Source organism: Crocuta crocuta, unplaced genomic scaffold (assembly GCF_008692635.1).
Source record: "Crocuta crocuta isolate KB4526 unplaced genomic scaffold, BGI_CrCroc_1.0 scaffold85, whole genome shotgun sequence".
NCBI lineage: Eukaryota > Metazoa > Chordata > Mammalia > Carnivora > Hyaenidae > Crocuta > Crocuta crocuta.
This window is the reverse complement of record NW_027530620.1, coordinates 4,106,038-4,126,446: the sequence shown is the minus strand read 5'-3', so window position 1 is coordinate 4,126,446 and position 20,409 is coordinate 4,106,038. Positions and strand designations below refer to the sequence as shown.

The 20,409-nt window shown below is 47.3% G+C and overlaps 1 protein-coding gene across 1 annotated transcript in view; it reads left to right on the top strand.

Annotated features, from left to right (window-relative positions):
- KANK4 (KN motif and ankyrin repeat domains 4) overlaps positions 1–20,409 on the top strand; it is a 68,381-nt gene that overhangs the window by 30,386 nt on the left and 17,586 nt on the right. Inside the window, exons 2-5 of the mRNA XM_077768123.1 lie at positions 9,182–9,269; positions 15,873–17,772; positions 18,434–18,651; positions 19,049–19,160. Of these exons, the coding sequence (XP_077624249.1) occupies positions 9,254–9,269; positions 15,873–17,772; positions 18,434–18,651; positions 19,049–19,160 (2,246 nt within the window). The 5' untranslated portion in view covers positions 9,182–9,253. The remainder of the gene's footprint in view (positions 1–9,181; positions 9,270–15,872; positions 17,773–18,433; positions 18,652–19,048; positions 19,161–20,409) is intronic.

Sequence of the window (20,409 nt, the reverse complement as noted above, 5' to 3'; positions counted from 1 at the left end):
TTTATTTTTCTTAACATTTATCTTGTTTTGGGAGAGAGAGATTGCACCTGTGAAGAGGGGAGGGGCAAGGAAAGCACAAGTCTGGAAATAAGCTTCTCATCTCCATACTGGAAAAGGAAGAATTTTTCTCTGAGAGAGGAAACAAGAATGCTTATCTCCACTACATAGATGAACCAGAGGGGAAGAGTGGGTGGCTGGAAAGTCATGGGACCAGTGAAATGGAGAGCTGTTTTTCACTCTGTCCTGCTGAAATGGCCATATGCCTCTAGCCATTCTCTGGTCAATCGAGAGGATGGCCAATGATCATTTTTGTTTAATGCTTACTTATTTACTTTGAGACAGGAGAGAGAGAGCAGGGGAGGGGCAGAGAGAGGGGAAGATTGAGGATCCCAAGCAGGCTCTGAGCTGTCAGCACAGAGCCTGATGTGGGGCTCAAACTCACGAACCGTGAGATCATGACCTGAGCCAAAATCAGAAGTCGGACTCTTAACTGAGTCACCCAGGTGCCCCAATCAATGATCATTTCAATCTACCAGAGAGGCAGTTTGCTCCTTAGTATATTTTTCCATATGACCTCAGAGTTCAAGGCATTTTTCTGACTTTTTTTTTTTATTCTGATGGTTTGGTCTGTGTACTCAGTTAACACAGAAATCCTTTCAGTAGTTGAGAAAGGTGAATGGTGGTGTTCTATAGCCTTGTCTATCACACCCACCTCTACCCTTGTGTAACTCTCTTAACCTCCCTCTTGAACAAGATGCTCTAGAATATGAGTGTGAATATAAGGAAAGTAAGGAAAATAAGGAGCGTGATCCAGTAGAGTAGGAAAAACACAGAATTCTACCCCCAAAATATTCATTGTATCCAGATTCATTCAGAGGTGAGCCAAGAGAAGTCACTTCAACTGTCTGTCTCATTTTCTTCACTTGTACAATGGGGACACACATCCCATCTGGCTGCCTCAAGCTAGTTTGAGGATAAATGGGACGCAGGATGTCAAGTGCTTTCCAAGTGTATTGGGCTGGATGCAGGCAGCATTTCAGGGTGACACTCAGCTCTGGCATCAATTTCAACGTGCGTTAGACAGGAATCTGCCCTGGCCTTTGAGGCGCATCTCGACAGGCAGTGTCTATGAAGGTCAGCGCTGCTTTGACATGTCTTACTGACAGAGCTTCACTTCCTAGGACAGACTCATTTGGCTAGGGCTCACGGAAGGTAAAGGGGATAAGGTCCCCATAATCTTTTTGCTGAGCCTGCACACAGGAGCCCCGATGCTCTCCTGGCTCCTTTTGACCACACCTACCCCACTAGGTAGGGGCATGTCCAGTAGTGGTTCTGGATTTGGAAAGCGTGGAGCCCCTGAGCCCGAGCCTCCCACCTGCCTCTGCTCCAAAGAGCCGTGGCTGCAGTGGGCTGGCTGAGACTCGTCACAGCACCTGCCTGGGACACTCTGAGACCGTCCTCCTCCACAGCTGCCTCCCCCTGGGCTCCTCTACCTGCCCTTCTGAACTCACTGGTCCGTGCTGCAGTTAGAAACCTTGCCCGGAGCTGGATCCTTATAGTAGGTATTTCCTTTTCTCTTTCTGCCTGAATAGGGTGTATTTCGGTCCTGAGGCATCAGACGGGTAGAGTGGCAGGAAGCAGGAGCTGCCAGTCTGGTCCTGGGATCTCACTGATCACTGTATCTTCCTGCTCTGCCCCAGCTGACTTCCAGTCACCCATCCAGGCAGCTGGCAGCCTAGGGACTGTTTGTGGAAGCTTTGTACGGTTGCGGGACCCCAAGAGATGGGTGGGGAGGAAGTTTCTACAGCAGAGCTTAGAAGAAAGAGACCTACCCCGGAGGGTCTCAGCTCCTAAGGACAATCCCTGTGTCCTCGTAAGGAACAATTTTATTAATGAGCCACCCAAGCTGCAGGGAGAGAGAAGGAGAGCATAATTAATTATGACCCCTCAGAGAAGCGCTTAGAGTCGGGGCAGTCAGGGAAGGAAGGTGTATGCTGCTTTGGAGTCTTTTAGATGTGGCAGCAGCTCTGGGAACTAACTTTCCAGTTGAAGGATTGGAGCCTTCCTCTTTCTGCAAGATCGGGTATCAGCTTATTGAGCATTGAATTCCTGCCTGACCCTGCTCCCCTCTTCCCGGGAGTGAAAAGGAAGTCAGTATTTGCTTTCCCAGCAAGGTCACGGATCACCTGACCAAATCCTTTAACAGCTGGGAAGCCAGTGCTGCTGTGCTAAACTCACGAGCCATCAGCTCTGGTCCAGGAGCCAGAACCTCGCTTTCCGCAGAGAGACGACTCCTCTCGGTCCAGGTTATGGCAAGGGGAGGATGCCAGTGGAAGGTAATGTGGTTACAGCTTTCCTCCCGACGGTTTTCTCTTCCCGAAGCTCCAGACTCAGCTGCTGCATTGCAGGGAAAAATGACAGACACTTGCCGAAAACTGTGAGAAAAGAGTTAATGAGGTTGGGTTAATGTGTCATTTATGGAGACTGAGTTATCTCTTTGTTTCCTGGGTCGGCGGGAAGGGAGGTGGCTGGAGAACTCCATAGGCAGTCTTTTTTAGGAGTACATCTCACCTCCCCGGGTGTTTGGGCTTCAGCGCTCTGGCTCTCAGTGTTAAGCAGCACTGTCAGATGCCTCCCGCTTCTCAGCACAGGGGACATTTACACTTGAAGGCATGGGGCCCTGGAATGGGGAAACAGGAAGCTCTCATCTTTTTGGCAGGATCCGTAAGAGGTACGGGTAATTTTTTCTTCCTCTTTTGGAAAGACTGCTTTGTCTTTGCAAGTGACTGTGCAGGGATTGACAGGGCTGCTGTTTGGTCCACTACCTTGCTAAATATTTGACTTTGTAAGGTTGAATTCTCCAAGAATCATCGTGGCAATACGGCCGTGCTTTGAGCCAAGGTTTCTTTTCAAGGAAATCCAAGGTGCTATTTATTTTGGCATGCAGCCTGTCCTAGGATGAAATACGGCATTTTTATGATTGCAGAATAAAGAGGGGTTTGAAGAGAATAAAAGTGCAGAACTAGGTTTCAATTTCAGGACTAAGTAAGGAAGGTTTCTTTGTATTTGGATTTGAGGTTAGGAATGAGGTTGTACATGGCATCATAAAAGGAATAAATGTGGGTAGGGAGAGGGTGTAAGTATACATGGCAGCAGTCAGGCTGACTAGGGGAAATCAGAACTATTTCTTCTAATGTGGCCTCGTAGTTACACATGGGCTGTCAGACCGTTTGGCTCTGTGGTGAATTTTGAACGGGCAGCCTCAGTTGCCATCTCTTCAGTACCCATTGGCTTTGAGGGGGCAGTGTGAAGTGATGGAGTCACACAAACTGTCGTCCACCCCTAATTTACGGGTAACTCTGGATTGGCCACTTAGCCTCTTTGGGCCTTCGATTCCTCATTTGTAACTTGGAGATGATACCATGAACTGAGTGTCTGCCACATGTTAGGATGTGGGGGTGTGGAGGTGGCAGTGAAGGGGACAGAAATGAGTCCTGCAGGAATTCTGACCTTCACAAGCTTACAGAATAGGAGAGGAGAAGAGATAGAGAAAAAGCTATATATACTTGAAACATCTAGAATATGATGAGCTAATGAAAGGGCATTCTTGATCCTGGGATAAGCCAGGAACAGATGAAAAGTTACATAACAGGACCGGGCATTATCAGGTCCTGAATATCAAGGGTACAACTTAATGTCCCTGAGTAATAAATTGCTTTATATCAAAGTTGTTAATGCTTTAGAAGGCTGCAAAATTCCATCTGAAAGGGCAATTCTGTCCAGCAAAGCTAATTTTCATATTCGGTTGTATTGCAAAGTAGCACGCAATGAGGTGCAATCATTCTTCCGTTCCACTCACCTAGCCACATGAAATAGACACCCTCGGCTCCAATCTAAGATGCCCACCATGAGGATGGTGGGCCAAAGTACAGAAGTCTGGGGTGGGTGGAGGCCGGCAGTGGCATGATGTGGGCATGACAGTCTCCTTCCTGTGTCCAGCCCTTTCGAGTGCAAGCTTGCTAAGCCCTTTTCTTCATAGAGTTGGAGTGTCCGCGCCATTTGATTTCTGTAAACTTGGAATGATTAATTCCAGCAAAATTCAACTTTAAGAGAACTATTAGAAGTCTCTGTAGAGGTCTTTTTAGTGAAACTTGACCTAATGTGTGCTGCATAATTACTCGAAGCCCTAGGATCTGATATATCAAGGGTTGAATCCTAACTCAAACCAAAGCTGGTGGGTGTGGCTGAACTCTCCAAGGGGATGGTGGGTTTTTGTGCCAAGGGTCCATCTGCACCCAGGTGGCCCCCTCTTGCCTCGGAGGAGCCTAGCTGCTTGGTGTCCAGTCTTGGAGACGCAGATCACACACACCTTTGGCCAAGAGGCCTTACAAGAGAGCGGTTCTCCTCATCCGTGCTCAGAAGGCGTTTTGTGCACACTTGTCAGAGAAGCAGAGAAGCATCCAAGTCAGGAACATCTCCCCCCATGATGAGAGAGCTTGGGATCAGTCACAGCGTCAGGGCTGGGCAAAGGTTTATAAATCACTTCTGTTTCCAGGACACGATTGGAGTCGGCTAGATTTGATGGCAAATGCTGCTCTAACACCTGCTTGTTAGGGGACTTTGGCAGGCCTGTAAATTCCCTCAGCCTCAGTCTCCCTATCTGAATAGTGGGGACAATAATAATGATGTCCTTAGGATTATGGTGCCGACTGCATGAGATAATTTGAGCACGTCAGGTGCTCTGACCTCTGCCTGTTGCTCAGTAATGCTTTGGGGTGGGAGCTTCGAAGAAGAGGGATACCATGATGATGATGGAGAGACAGGCCAAGGGGCCATGTTTAGGGTTTGTGTCCTCACCCTTTCTCCCCTAGGCTTCACTTCAAAGCCTCTCCTGTCCTCCAGCATCTGGGAGGCTCCCCCGCTGACTGCAGACCATGGATTTGTGGCAACTGCAGTGTCCTCTGCCTGGAAACCCTTTCTTTTCTTTCTTTTTAAAAAACATTATATTTATTTTTAGATAACTGAAGCATAACTGACATATTTTACTAGTTTTAGGTGTACCACATGACTTGATATTTGTATTCATTGTCAAATGGCTTCCACAATAAGTCTAGTTAACATCTGTCACCATAGTTACAAAGTGTGTAACACCATAGTTACATAGCTACAACTATGTGAGTGAGATATGATGAGAACTTTTTAAAAAGTCCTGCATCGTTGGGGCGCCTGGGTGGCTATGTCGGGTAAGCGTCCGACTCTTGATTTCAGCTCAGATCATGATCTCAGGCTCGTGGGATTGACCCCCACATCAGGCTCTGTGCTGACAGCACGGAGCCTGCTTGGGATTCTCTCTCAACCTCTCTCTCTCTCTGCCCTTCCTGTGCTTTCTCTCTCTCTCTCTCTCTCTCTCCCCCTCTCTCTCTCTCTCACACACACACACTCTCCCCACCCCCAAGATAAATAAATAAGCATTTTTTAAAAATCCTGTATAGTTAACAGATAGCATCATATCAGTTTCAAGTGTACATTGTGATTCAACAATTCTACACGTTACTGAGTGCTATCATGATAAGTGTACTCTTAATCCCCTTCACCCGTTTCCCCCCCCCCCCCCCCCACCTGCCCTGTTCTGGTAACCATCTCTATAGTTAAGAGTCTGGTTTTTGTTTATCTAGTTTTTTTTTAATATATAAAAAATTTTTTAAGTTTATTTTGAGACAGATAGAGAATATGTGCACATTCACAAGGGAGGGGCAGAGAGAGAGGGAGAGAAAGAATCCCAAGCAGGCTCCATGCTGTCAGTGTAGAGCCCAATGTAGGGCTCAAAGTCATGAAGCGTGAGATCATGACCTGAGCCGCGGTCGAGTCAGACGCCTAACCGACTGAGCCACCCAGGTGCCCCTTTGTCTCTTTTTTTCTTTGTTTTTGTTTTCTTTCTTAAATTCTACATATGAGTGAAAACATATGGTATTTTTCTCTGATTAACTTATTTCAGCTAACATAATACCCTCTAGATCTGTTTTTGCAAAGGGCAAGATTTTATTCTCTTTATGGTTGAGTAATATTCCACTGTATATGTGTGTGTGTATGGGAGATATATATGTATCACACTTATGATGAGAAGTTTTAAGATCTACTCTATTAACAACTTTTAAATATGCAGTCAGTGTTATTAACTATAGTCCCCACGCGGCACATTACACCCTATGGCCTATTTATCTTATAACTGGAAGTTTCTACCTTTTAACCACTGTCACTCATTTCACCAACTATCCCCACCCTGCTTCTGATAGCCACCAATCTGTTCTCTGTATCTATGAAATCAGGTTTTTGTTAGGTTCCACAAACAAGTGAGATCATATGATATTTGTCTTTCTCTGTCTGATTTATTTCACTTATCATAATGCCCTCAAGATCCATCCAGGTTGTCACAGATGGCCAAGATTGACTTCTTTGTCATGGCTGAGCAATATTTCATTGTGTGTGTATATATATGTGTGTGTATAAAGTGTACCACACTTTATTTATTTTAATTTNAAGGGAGGGGCAGAGAGAGAGGGAGAGAAAGAATCCCAAGCAGGCTCCATGCTGTCAGTGTAGAGCCCAATGTAGGGCTCAAAGTCATGAAGCGTGAGATCATGACCTGAGCCGCGGTCGAGTCAGACGCCTAACCGACTGAGCCACCCAGGTGCCCCTTTGTCTCTTTTTTTCTTTGTTTTTGTTTTCTTTCTTAAATTCTACATATGAGTGAAAACATATGGTATTTTTCTCTGATTAACTTATTTCAGCTAACATAATACCCTCTAGATCTGTTTTTGCAAAGGGCAAGATTTTATTCTCTTTATGGTTGAGTAATATTCCACTGTATATGTGTGTGTGTATGGGAGATATATATGTATCACACTTATGATGAGAAGTTTTAAGATCTACTCTATTAACAGCTTTTAAATATGCAGTCAGTGTTATTAACTATAGTCCCCACGCGGCACATTACACCCTATGGCCTATTTATCTTATAACTGGAAGTTTCTACCTTTTAACCACTGTCACTCATTTCACCAACTATCCCCACCCTGCTTCTGATAGCCACCAATCTGTTCTCTGTATCTATGAAATCAGGTTTTTGTTAGGTTCCACAAACAAGTGAGATCATATGATATTTGTCTTTCTCTGTCTGATTTATTTCACTTATCATAATGCCCTCAAGATCCATCCAGGTTGTCACAGATGGCCAAGATTGACTTCTTTGTCATGGCTGAGCAATATTTCATTGTGTGTGTATATATATGTGTGTGTATAAAGTGTACCACACTTTATTTATTTTAATTTTTTATTTATTTTTGAGAAAGAGAGAGACAGAGTGTGAGCAGGGGAGGGGCAGAGAGAGAAGGAGACACAGAATCCAATGCAGGCTCCAGGCTCTCAACTGTCAGCACAGAGCCTGATGTGGGGCTCGAACCCACACGCCAGGAGCTCATGACCTGAGCAGAAACCAAGAGTCATAAGCTTAACCGACTGAGCCAGCCGCGCCCTACGCCACACTTCCTTTATCCTTTCATCCACTGATTTCAGAACCTTTTCTTTCGAGCAAGGGTGACCCTCCCTTGCCCCAGGTTAGAACCTTCCAGGTCTCTCCACCTTCTGCCTCCTTAGCACAACACTTGCCCTTCTTATCCCCAATTTCTCTCTACTCCAGCTCTCTGCTACCCCCAGACTCAAGTACCTGTTGTCCCCAGGTAAGTGAAGGACTTCGTGTCAGCATTCCCTCTGCAGAAGAGTGTCTCTGCACATAGGAACCCGGCCCACCCTTCAGGGCTCTCACTCTCCCACAGGGAGTGCTCCCTCTGGCAGCTGCATGGAAGGTGGTTGGGAGTGCTCACAGAAAGGGGACACATGAAAATCTGCCAGGCAAACTTGAGACTTTCTCTCACTTGGTGAGCCTCATATTTCCCAGCCTCCTTCTCCAGTTTACTTGTTCATTCCCCTTCTTTTCCATCCTGGGTTGGTGGGGACCGCCCCTCATCCATCTCTCACTCCCAGTTTTCCCCAACCCTTCCCTCGTCTCTGGTATGCTTTTCTGTCTAGAATTCATTGTCAAGCACATTGGAATTCCTGAAACAACTCCACTTCCACTGCTGAGGTGTCACAGATAATTCATTGTTATGATGTGTGTGGAGCTAGAATCATAAAAAGACAATTTCCTGGGTGATTTATTATAAGGGGGGCAGAAGCCAGGTTGTTTACCATTCAAAGAAAGAGTCCAGGGAATGGATTAAAACTTTGGGGAGAATTTATGATTAAACCTCAAGGTATCCTAATTCAGAGTCAGGACAGTATTCCGCTTGAATAGTTTCTGATGTCTTTGGACCACCCAGCTTGAACTTCCCCTGTTCTGCCCGTGGTTAGAAATCACTCCTAAGGAGCAGCTCCTACTCAGTACTTGGCAATGATCTCACCCCTGTCTTGAATCTGATCGGGATGTCACAGATAATTTATAGGTACTCTGATTCCAGTATTTAAAAAAAGGATTATAATTCTTTCACCCTGTTGGAGGGGGGTAGATTACAGCTTTTGGTGTTATGGAAGGAACAGCGTTGCTAGTTGTCAGAGCCCTGGGTCTGGCTCCAGCTCCGTCACTAGAATGCTGAGAGGTCCTGCACAGAGCAATCAACTTCTTTAAAGTTAATTTATTTATTTTGAGAGACAGAGAGGGAGAGAGAGAGAGAGAGAGGAAAGACAGAGAGAGAGAGGAAAGATAGCAAGTGAGCATGAGTGCAGGAGAGGGGCAGAGAGAAAGGGAGAGAGACAACCCCAAGCAGACTCAATGCCGTCAGTGCAGAGCCCGGCATGGGGCTCGAAAACTCATGTACCGTGAGATCATGACCTGAGCTAAAATCAAGAGTCGGACTCATTAACTGACTGAGCCATCCAGGTGCCCTGAGAGCAACTGACTTCTGAGCCTCAGTTTCTTCATCTGCCAAGCAAGGGGGTTGGGCCAAATGCTTCCTTTGCGGTCAATCATTGCTAACATCCTGTGAAGTCATGCCCAGAATTGGACACACTGTAGAAGGGAGTGTGGAGCTCATGGGAGGGAGGCAGTGATGGGAGTTCTTTGATGTTATATTGCCTCCACACTTATGCTAACTGTAATAAGACTCCACTCTTCTGTCCTTTCTTCCAGGACTCTTCAACGAGTTTTACAGACTTCCTGGATGAAGAGTGCCTGAGAGACTGACAGTCCGCGTTCCCTAAGATGGAGAAGACAGATGGTAGGCAGGCTGCTCTGTACTCTCTGGACTAAAGTGAGCACTTGGGTTAGAAAGGGATTGCCTTCATAGATCCTGGAAACAGTCTAAGGGAGACCCACAAGAGACAGTCCCCAAACAGGCAGCACTGGGAGACCCAAACCATGTATTTCAGATACGAGCAAGAGAAGGTGGTAGAGGATGAAAAGTGTTGTTTGTGTCGCATTTATGTATTTTTGGGCAGGTTTCTCATCTCTTCCAAGCACGGAGAAGGGAGCAGGATGCCCTCACTCATTACCCTCATTTTTTTTAAACATTTATTTATTTTTGAGAGAGAGAGAGACGCAGAGTGTGAGTGGGGGAGAGGCAAAGAGGGAGACAGACAATCCGAAGCCGGCTCCAGGCTTTGAACTGTCAGCACAGAGCCCAGTGTGGGGCTTGAACTCATGAACTGTGAGATCATGACCTGAGCCGAAGTCACTTAACCAACTGAGCCACCCAGGTGCCCCTCATTACCCCCATTTTAAGGATGAGGAACTTGAGGTCTGAGAAAGAGGCACAATATGGTAAAAGAGCCTCCATTCATACCTGGGTGACTCTCCCTGTCATTTAATTCCTCTGAGCCTCGGTCCCCGCATGTATCAGTTAACTTTGCTGTGTCACAAACCGCTCAAAAATTTATTGACTTAAAATAAAGACATTGAAAATTTCCCAGAAGATTCTGTGGGTTGTCTAGACCATTTTTCTGTTCTGATATTTGATATTTGCTGGGCTTATTCATGTGCTTGTGGTTTTCTGGGTGACTTGGCCAGATGATTTAGAATGGACATACTTATATCTCTGGTGGCTGACTCCATGTCACCTGGGGCACAGGTAATGATTTGGCCATGTGCTTCTCATCATCCAACAGGCTAGCTGGGGCTTCTTCACACAGTGGCCAAGGTACAGCAAGCACAGCAAGAACAGACAAACCCCAAAGTGCTAGCAACTTTCAAGTCTCTGCATTTGTCACATTTGCTGTTGACCTACTGGGCAAAGCAAGTCACCAGGCCAAGCTTTGGGTCGGTGTGGGGGGGAGTGCCCAAGAGTGGGGTATGACTGGCTCTTTTTGCAAACAGTCTACTTCCCCTTATCCTATAAGCAGGTATAGGTATAAATACCTACTTCACAGGGTTGGTAAAAGACTAAATGATATAATGCATGCAAAGCTGTTGAGTAATAGCTATCTTACACAACAATGGCCTTCATAAATATTCCCTTCTTCCCCAGCCCAGGAAACTTGCCGAAGCTTATAGAGGAGATCCGGATCTCCTGCCTTCTAATGAAATGCTTTTTCCAGATCAGCAAATGTCAGGAAACAGGAGTGCCTATAATTCCCCTGAATCACATGACCCTTAACCAGCACAGGACTTGGGGACCAGACGGCGACTCCAGCCCTGCCTCCTCCTTCTTTCCAAATGTAGACACCGTTATTTCAAGAGTCTGCCTTTCTCCCCAGACAGCTGCCTTTTCAGTGCATCCAGGGAAGTGGTCCCACAGAACACCAGCTAATTCTCTTAATGCCCCAGGGGCCTGTCATTTCTGCCTGCCTCATCTGTCCCTGCTCAGCACTCTGGGCCCCCGCTGTGCACTCAGCTCCATGTGATTACCCACAACAAGCTCAACAAAGGCACCCCTCCCTTCAGGCACAACCCCCTCACAAAATAAAGGCTCAAGAGGGAAAAGCTTCGGTGGCTGTCTTAAGCCTTCTGAAGAGGCTCATTAAATCTCCCTTCCTTCCGGCTGTGTTTTTGGCTGCTTTCTCTGTAGTTTCTGTTTTTCCTATTTCCTTCAGAAACCGAATATAGGCTTTTGGGCTTTCCTTCCTCACTTTAAATAAGCTCTGATTGGTTAGCTCACCTGCTGAACTTCACTGTGTTCCTCAAGATAGCCACTCTGGCATCTCCCTCCTTCCCTGGTCCCCTTCCGATCCCTTTTCTTGCACCTGTGCCTGAGTCTTAGGCTCACGACTGTTTGCGGGTCCTTTCCAAGGGTCTAGTGATCTGGCGTGCTTTCGGAATCCTGGGTAGCTCTGACCCTATATATCTTTTTTCTTCTCCCCTGACTCCTTTTCCCAGCTTCCCAGAATTATCTTCTTGGACTCTTGAGGCTGTCATTCTAACACAGAGCTAAATATTTCAAGGAATGAGCACACCCTCAGCAGATCCTCCCTTGCCTCACTCAGCACCACCCTATCTTTGCCTTTCTAGGGTCCCTGCTCTGTGTTCTCTCTACCGCATTCATGCTAACAACTGCAACAACTCTGTAAGTTAGGTATTATCATTACCATGTTACAAAGGGAGAAACTGAGGCACCGGGAAATTAAATAATTAAATAATGTACCCCGAAGTAGGAAATGACATGTGTTCATTTATCTGATTTGAAGCTCATTTTGAGCAAAGACAGTCCTGTTAATTAATTCTTGCCCTGGCCCAATGCCTGGAATTCTGAGGTCCTGCATACCTGTCACCAGGTAGAATTAAGAAGAGCAGAGCCAAATGTGAGCACAGGTCTGCTGGCATATCAGATCAACTCCCTCATTCAACATCCAGCATTCCTCTTACACTGGGAGAAGGAGAAGGAACACAGTGGTGGGTGGCAGGTGGAGCAGGTGTGTGTGTGTATGTGTGTGTGATATACCCCTTAGGGCTAGTTTAGGAAAGCACCTATTAAATCCATCATCCTGGATGGCTGCTCGGTCTCCAGACTCCTTTGGTTTCCTTCCATCTCCCTTGTGGAAGATTTTGCCTTTGAATCTGCTGTTTCTTATTTGATGCTATTATTGTATTTGTGCTCTGGACCTGCTCCCAGAGGCCACTGGGTAAATCAGCCTCAATTGAATTGAGGCAATAAGCAGATAAATAATGCAGCCTCTCCTTTAGGAGAGTTCGTTGCCTTCTGGGTCATAAATCTGCTCTCTACTTAACTTGAGACAAATACCTCCTTTCTGGTATGGTCTGTCCCTGTAATCCAGCAGGCTGCGGGGTCGACCAGTAAGCTTAAGGGTACAGATGCGTGTAGCCTGGAAAACTAACAGGAAAGCAATGTCTCTCAGTTACTGAAACTATCAGTGTGCCTCTTTGAGGGGGAAAGCAGGTTGGTAAAACAATGGGTGGGCGAATGGGAACTTATCTGTTGTTTCTTTGGGGGGAGTGGAGGAGCTTGAGAAGTATTTACTCCTCATTGCCTGAAGTTCAGGTCCCTGCCACAGAAACGGTAGAATCCAACACAGACTGTCCTGTGGGTGAGCACCAGTGCCTCCTTTTGTTCCTTGCTACAGTTGTGATGTAATTGTGTAAAGCCTGTGGCTTTACGAGCCTACTAGGCTTGATTGTGTCAGTGTGCACACCGGGAGCCTTTGTATGTCTAGTTGGCTTCATTTAGTTCTTTGGAGGTAACTGTGCTTCTCTAAGCACAGAGAGCCACCTGAAAAGCATGTGACACTGACCAAAAGGAGAGGTCAGACAGGCAAGTGGGAAGAGCTCAGGACCAATATGCCATCACTTGTGGGGGGAAGTAGCCCCCAAAAGCTACCCCAGGTAGCACCATCATTTGCACCCTTTTCTTTCACGTGTCCCTTTCCCTTCATTCCCTTCTCTTACCTTGACCATGTCAGCCTTTAGCTTCTCTTACCTTGACCATGTCAGCAGGCTCCCAGCTGGACTTGAGGCATCTGGTTTGTCCTTCTTGCAGTCCTCTGCAAGGACTCTCTTTGAGAAACCACAGTTGATTACCTGGAGAGTAAAGTCAAGGCTTGTTGGTGTACATATGAGCTGCTCCATGACCTGGTTCTTGGTGACTTTTCCACTTGTCTCTTTCTACTCTTCACCCTTCTTTACCTCACATGGAGCTCCAGCCATATCAGCTGTATTTACAGAACCCCAGAATACAATGGCATTGCACACCTCCATGCCTTTGCACATTCTCCAATGTGTATCCAGCATCTGCCCTAGCTATTTATTGCTGTGTAACAAACACCCTAAAACTTAGTGGCTTAAAACAAGAATGTATTATTAACACAGCTTAGCTGAGTGGTCCTCACTTAGAGTGCCTTGCTGTCACTGAAGTCAGATGATGGCTGAGGCTGGAGTCATCTGAAGGCTCTTTTCTAGCATGGCTGGAACAGCTTGGGCTGGCTAGGCATCTCGCACCCTCTTTCCCCATCTCCTCTGTGTCAGGCTCTTTGGGCTTCCGCACAGGATGGCAGTCTCAGGGAAGATGGACTTCATACATGACATCTGTCTTTCCACTGAGTGTGCATTCTAACAGACCCAGGTGAAACCTGCAGGCTCATGACCTAACCATGGAATTCCCTCAACATCATTTCTACCATATTATTTTGGTCAAAGCAGTCACAGACCAACTCAGATTCAAAGGGGTGGAGAAACAGACTCCGCCTCTCACTCTGGGATTCCCTTACCTGTATGGAGGGTGGCAGTGATGGTGACTATCTTGGAGATGAACAGCTACAATGTCTTTCACCCTCTTGTTCTCCTGGTAAATTCCTGTTTGTTCATTTTATGTCAATCTTAGGACACTTTTGAAAAGTCATTCCTCTCCTACCAAGGCAGAATTAACCTCCAATTCTAAGAAAAGTATTTTTTAAGTTTATTTATTTTCTGAGAGTGAGAGAGAGACAGAGCACAAGTAGGGGAGGGGCAGAGACACAGGGAGACACAGAATTCAAAGCAGGCTCCAGGCTCTGAGCTGTCAGCACAGAGTCTGATGCAGGGCTCAAACTTACAAACTGAAGTCAGATGCTTACCAACTGAGCCACCCAGGCACCCCTAAGTTTATTTATTTATTGAGAGAGAGAGAAAGAGAGCGAGAGAGCAGAGAGAGAGCATGAGCAGGGGATGGGCAGAGAGAGAAAGAGGAAGAGAGAGGATCCCAGGCAGGCTCTGCACTGTCAGCATGGAGCCTGATGCAGGGCTCGAGTTCACAAACCACAAGATCATGACCTGAGCTAAAACCAAGAGTCAGACATGACTGAGCCACCCAGGTGCCCTCTAAGGAAAGTATTCTGAAGAAACTGGGAAAATAAGTCAGGAAGGAAGACTGTCCTTCGAGCATGTATCTGTTACCATCCTTGTCACACCATATTGTACCTATTGGTATTTCTCCTACCTGACCATGTGTTTTTGAGGGCAGGGCTGTACCTGATTTATCTTTGTGTCCTTAGGATCTAGCTTAGCAATATGTAGGTGCACATACTGAATTACTACTATTTTGTAATTTCGCCCTCAGGGCCTATTACCCTTAGAGCCAAGCAATCAGTGAGTCACAAGGAATTTGTGGGGACCCTCCTGTGTACCCATGCAAATCAGCTTCCATTATGGGGCTTCGGTTCTCTATATTTTGTGTTTCCACAAAGATAATAGCTACAATATTGAGCATGGGTTGAATATTTATTATTGTTCAAAGCACTTTATATATCTTAATCAGTTCTCACAATAATTTCATCGTGCTATTGGTATTCTCATTTTATAGATGATGAGACATACAGTGGCTAAGTAATTTCCCTAAGGGTTGAAGTACACACCAGGCTTCTGAATCTGTATTCTTGACCTCTGTGCTCTCCATTAATGTTCTCTCCTGAGCTAAGCATTTTTGGAGCACGTTTAGCAGAATGTCAGGGCTATTACATGAGAACAGATGATTTAACCTGAAAAAGTCCTCATGGATGCAAACAGTTGAAGGACTGACTTGTTCTCAGCATTCTCTGCTGGAGTCAAGAAAATCAATGGTGTCTTGGTGTGATGGAGAACTTTGTCATCACAATGTCCCCTGATGGTTTGGGCAGCCCTGAAAAGTTCTAAGTCCCACCTCTCTTGGAGGATGTATGCTGATGTTCCTTTTGACATGGCCCTTTTTCCTTACTAGCTTTTATCCAGTTTATGAAGAATATGGTCTTTCCTCACCTGACATGAGCTTTTGGAAGTGAAGTTCATGTTTTTTAAGCACTAAACAGTTTTCAGGTGGAAAAGAGCATCAGCTGTGCATAATTACATGTTCCAATTCTCTCTGACCCTCCTGTAGCAGAAGGCTGACCCATGTGAGGTAGCTTAAATGACGTAGAAGGTGTAACTCCTTGATAGCTCTGGCTTTGGCAAGCTTTACTAGTATCTATTTGAATAATGCAGGCCTCTTTCTTAATGTTGAGGCGACTGTGTATTTTATCCTTCAAAACCTTCAGTATTCATAATTTCCAATTAGTACCCTGATGCAGCAAATTCCTGGCCACTTCAGTTCAGCAATTACCATGACTCAAAACCAGAAAAACAGTATGAGACTATTTTATTTTGCTGGTCTGCGGGCAGATTCCACAGCAGTAACTGAGATGAATGCTGCAAATTGGAAACTATTTCCTATACCTATTTCCTTGCAGACATTGGCTAAGTACACATTGATTTAATAACCTGGAATCTCAGCATGGCCGGAAGACTGAGAGAATCTCGGCTTTAATTTAGAGGCTGGGACATTTAGGAGAAGTCTCACGTGAGAGCGTTAAGTCCAAATCACACATATTCGGCCTCACCACCCTGCAATTCTTATTAACATCGTGCTTCTTTTTTACATGTCTCCCAGCCAAAGACCAGTCCTCTCAGGGGGAGGAAGAGAAAGACCCTCCAAAGAGCCACCCCTATTCTGTGGAGACCCCGTATGGCTTTCATTTAGACCTGGACTTCCTCAAGTATGTGGATGATATTGAGAAGGGAAACACCATCAAAAGGATTCCTATCCACAGAAGGGCCAAGCAGGCCAAGTTTAGCACTTTGCCCCGCAACTTCAGCCTTCCCGACAGTAGGGCTCGTCCCCACGCCGCTCTTCACCACCAAAACTGGTCCCCCATGGTGCCAAGGAAGGTGCCACTGGGGACAGAGGAGCGCGCCCAGTCATTGCCACCTGGTGAACACGTGCAAGCCTCCGGCAGCGGGGGTGAGGTGAGCTACCACAGGAAGGCCCTGCTGGCGGAGACAGCCAGACACTTGGAGGCTACAGCCCCCAGCGAGGCCGAGCTGGCCTCCGGGAGTGCACGGCCCCAGCTCTTGAGGGCATCCAGTATGCCAGCCACACTGCTGCAAAACAGGGCCTCAGAGGACCCAAGTCTAAACTCAGGTCCCCCCACACCTCCTGCCTTCCCTCCCCTTCAGGGTGAAGGCGGCGTCTGTGACGGCACCTTTGGCCCTGCAGATGGATTTGCAGGCTTTCAAAACTCCACCCCACGAGCAACAACTCAGCCCAAAGTCAGAGAGCTTGGGGACCTGGTGCCGGGGATCCCAGAGCTGGTCCAGGAGGGCACTGAGCCTCCAGAGGATGCAGATGAAGAGGAGGCTCCAAATCACCTCTCTTTCCCAAGTCCTCCCTTCTCATCCCAGGATGCACTTGTAGTTCTCGAGGATGAAGATGAACACAAAACCCGAGAAGCAGAGGTAGTGGTCTCCCCTGGCTCTCCAACGCCAAGCCCCCCACCCCTGCCATCACCCATCCCTGAGAACGAGTTCCCCCTAGAAGAAATAGAGCTCAACATCAGCGAGATCCCACCCCCACCCCCTGTGGAGATAGACATGAGGAGCATTGGCGTCCGGGTCACCGAGGAAAGCCTGGGCCTCCCTACAACGGATCCCAGAAGCATCTCCAGCCTGAAACAACAGCTGTCTGCCCTCGAGAGTGAGCTGTCTGGAAGAACCGAGGAACTGGCCCAGGTCAGAGCTGCCCTCCAGCAGCAGGAGGAGGAAATCAAGGCTAAAGGCCAGAGGATTCAAGAGCTCGAGTGCACCGTAGCTCAACTGGCAGATAAGCTTAGCCGTGAGAACACCAAAGATGCTCAGGGCCAGACTGACGCCATGGTCAACACTGACCCCATCGATGGACTCTGGGCCAGGTTGCTGTGTGACAAGAGCACTGAGGTCAACCTTCTGGGCAGCACAAGATCTGAAAGCTGGAGGGCCGGAGGAGAGGAGAATGGGCCATTATGGGCGCAGGACAGCCACAAACCGGGGGACTGGAGCCCAGCAGAATTCACACCACCATCTCAGCTCTCACTGCCACAAGGACCCGAGATGGTCCTCACTCCCTCTTTACATAGCTGCCTCTCCACTGAGCTGAGGATCGAAGAAACCGGCCCCGAGCAGGAGGGAGGCCCTCAGGTGGGAGCTGAGGGTCTGGGCAAGGGAGCAGGAGGCTCTCCGTGGAGCAGTGACAGAAAGACTCCCCCGGCAGGGAGGGAGGAGGCCAGTTCAGAGCTGCCAGGGAAGGAGAGCCCAGGGAGGCCACCAAGCTCGCCCACAGATGCCACTCTTGGGCAATATGTTAAGAAGATCCAGGAACTCCTGCAGGAGCAATGGAGCTGCCTGGAGCACGGGTACCCAGAGCTGGCCAGCGCCATCAGGCAGCCTGCCTCCAAGCTCAGCAGCATCCAAAGCCAGCTGCTCAGCTCCCTCAACCTGCTGCTGTCTGCCTACTCGGCCCACACTCCGCCNTATATGTATATATATGCATGCAATGTATATGTGTATACACACACACACACACACATATATATATATATATATTTTTTTTTTAAAGGTTTAAGCACCTCGGGGAACCCAGTGGAATAAAAACGGATCTATGTAACAGTGGAGGCTCTGTGCCCCTACTCTTGTCCTTACTCTAAGGTTGGGCCTGACTGCAGGCCCACCACGTACAGCTGTGCAGATAGCACAAGGCACAAAGATGCCGGCCAGGGAAGCTGAACACTCACTTGCCAAGTCAGCAGCACCGTGTCCAGCCAGAGGGGTGCCTGTTTCTCATTTGCATGGTGCAAAGGCAATGTCTAGGGCAAGAATGGCCCTGGCTATGTGTACTCTATGCCTCAGCCTCCCTTCATGGTTTCCTGGGCTCTTGCATCCCTGTGGTCCTCTCTGGTTCTTGCACATTAGAGGTTTTCTCTAGCCTGGTTTTGGAGGGGCATGATGTTGAGATCTGAAATATTTCACTGAATGTTTTCTGTGTGTGTGTGTGTGTGTGTGTGTGTGTGTGTAAGAAAGAGATTGAATGATACACGTGTAAGTCAACCCTTTGGCTGAGCACACTTCCTCTTATAAGAAGTCACACACAATTTTCTGTTGCGTAAAGTGGAACCATATTTTGCTTTGCTCGACGAGCAGCGTGCAAGTCTGCTTCCCGCCGCAGATCACAAACTCGCTGCTTTTTCGTGATGTCGGTGCTATTTCCAGTCCTGCTCATTGGAAAATGCCTCCTATAACCGTGAGCACAGCAAGAGAAGACATGCTCTCGCTCACGTGTCTGCTCTACCTGCCCCGCATCACCGGGGTCACCTGGCTTGAAAGCCAGGAAAGACGGCTGAGGTGCCCCTCCAGCAGAGGTGGGTGCTGGAGCAGAGCAGAGGTCATGTGCTTACACTTCTGCTTCTGTTCTGCCATTCACTGAGCACGTCTGAGCCGCAGATCCCCCGCATAAGACAGGGACAATAACGGCTCGCACACCACATGGCTCTTCTGGAAGAGTGCTCTAGCAACTCCACTCTATCATCCACACTCAGAAGGGCTTTGTGAACAGGGACAGGTCAGCTGGTGTTGACCAGAAGGCCAGGCCTCCTCAAAGACCTTCACAATATTTGATTTACATTTTCTAGTGCCCAGTCCCTTTCTACCTCCTCACACGCCTTCAGCGTGTATCCCGCTCAAAGCAGGAGTCCCGGTTTTGCTGCATTCTGGGGCATCCCCAGGATCACTCTAACCTGTGATGTTGTGTCTGCCTAGAGATCTCCCCGTCGACCAGCCTTAAATCCATAATGAAAAAGAAAGACTATGGCTTCCGTGCAGGAGGTAATGGGACCAAAAAGAACCTTCAGTTTGTTGGGGTTAACGGTGGGTAAGCATCGCTCGTGAAGCCCAGACTGCCCCCTCCACACTGCTCATCCCTCTGTTGTCCTTAGTCCTCTCTTTTCCTCGGGGGAAGCATCTGGTTTTCATTTTCCTTCAAGGGAATTAAGGGCCCTGTAAAACTCCATCTTGGGTTTGCATGTGTTTGGCTCCTTGCCAGCTGTGGTGGTCTGTCGGATCCTGTGCTTTTAATGTCTTGCCGTTGGTGCCCCCGGGGCCAGGATTCCAGGTGGCTTCTGGGAGTTGGGGGAGCATGTGGGCCCTTTACAGAAGACATTTAATCTGAACAACAGACACTGAAACCAGGACAAACTTGTAATTTGTTGAACTTCAAATTTCATCCATTTAATTTTTTTTCTTCTTTTTACTAACTTCTGCAAACCAATCCAACATCTTTTAGGTTGAAGAAACCCACCAATGCCTATTGACTCAGAACATGAATCAAATCTTATATATTCTAGAGAGTAAATCATTGCATGTAGAATATTTTCTTTCTTTCTTATATTACTTTTTGAGAAAGACAGAGACAGTATGAGTGGGGTAGGGTCAGAGAGAAAGGGAGAGAGAGAGAATCCCAAGCAGGCTGAAAACTGCCAGCACGGAGCCCGACTCAAGGCTTGAACTCACAAAACCGTGAGATCCAAGAGTCGGACACTTAACTGACTGAGCCACTCAGGCACCCCTGGATTTAGAGTATTTTCTAAATAGTCATTCAACAAACATTTATTAAATGTTGACAAATATATTAGGTATCAGGCATAAAAAAAAAGTTAAAAAAAAAAAATCATGGTCCCTGCCCTGAGCTCCTACTTTGGACAGGGCAGAGAGAAGACAAGAAATGACGAGAAAATGCTGATATGCTGAGATGAGTAGAGGAGGGTGTGTAGCCCCAAAGAGGTCGGAAACTCTGCTTAATTCAGGTCGGACCAGAAGGAAGACACCAGATTCAAACAAGAGTGATGGCACTGTTGCAGGTTCTGTGAGGCAAACGTCAGATGTAAGGAAGTGGGATGTCACACGAGAGCTGCCGTTCTCATTCCCACTAACGTCAGACGCTGTAAACCCGGGAGAAACCATTTTGTTTTCAGTTTTCACCAGCTCAGGCACAGAAAAGGAGAATCAGCCTAATCTCAAAGTCGAAAAGCAGGTTCTCTCTCTCTCTCCCCTGCTTAAACGTCCCCTACAGTGCCCGCCCTGTGCCCAAACCTGGAAGTCCATCTCGTAGCTACAGCTTCCCC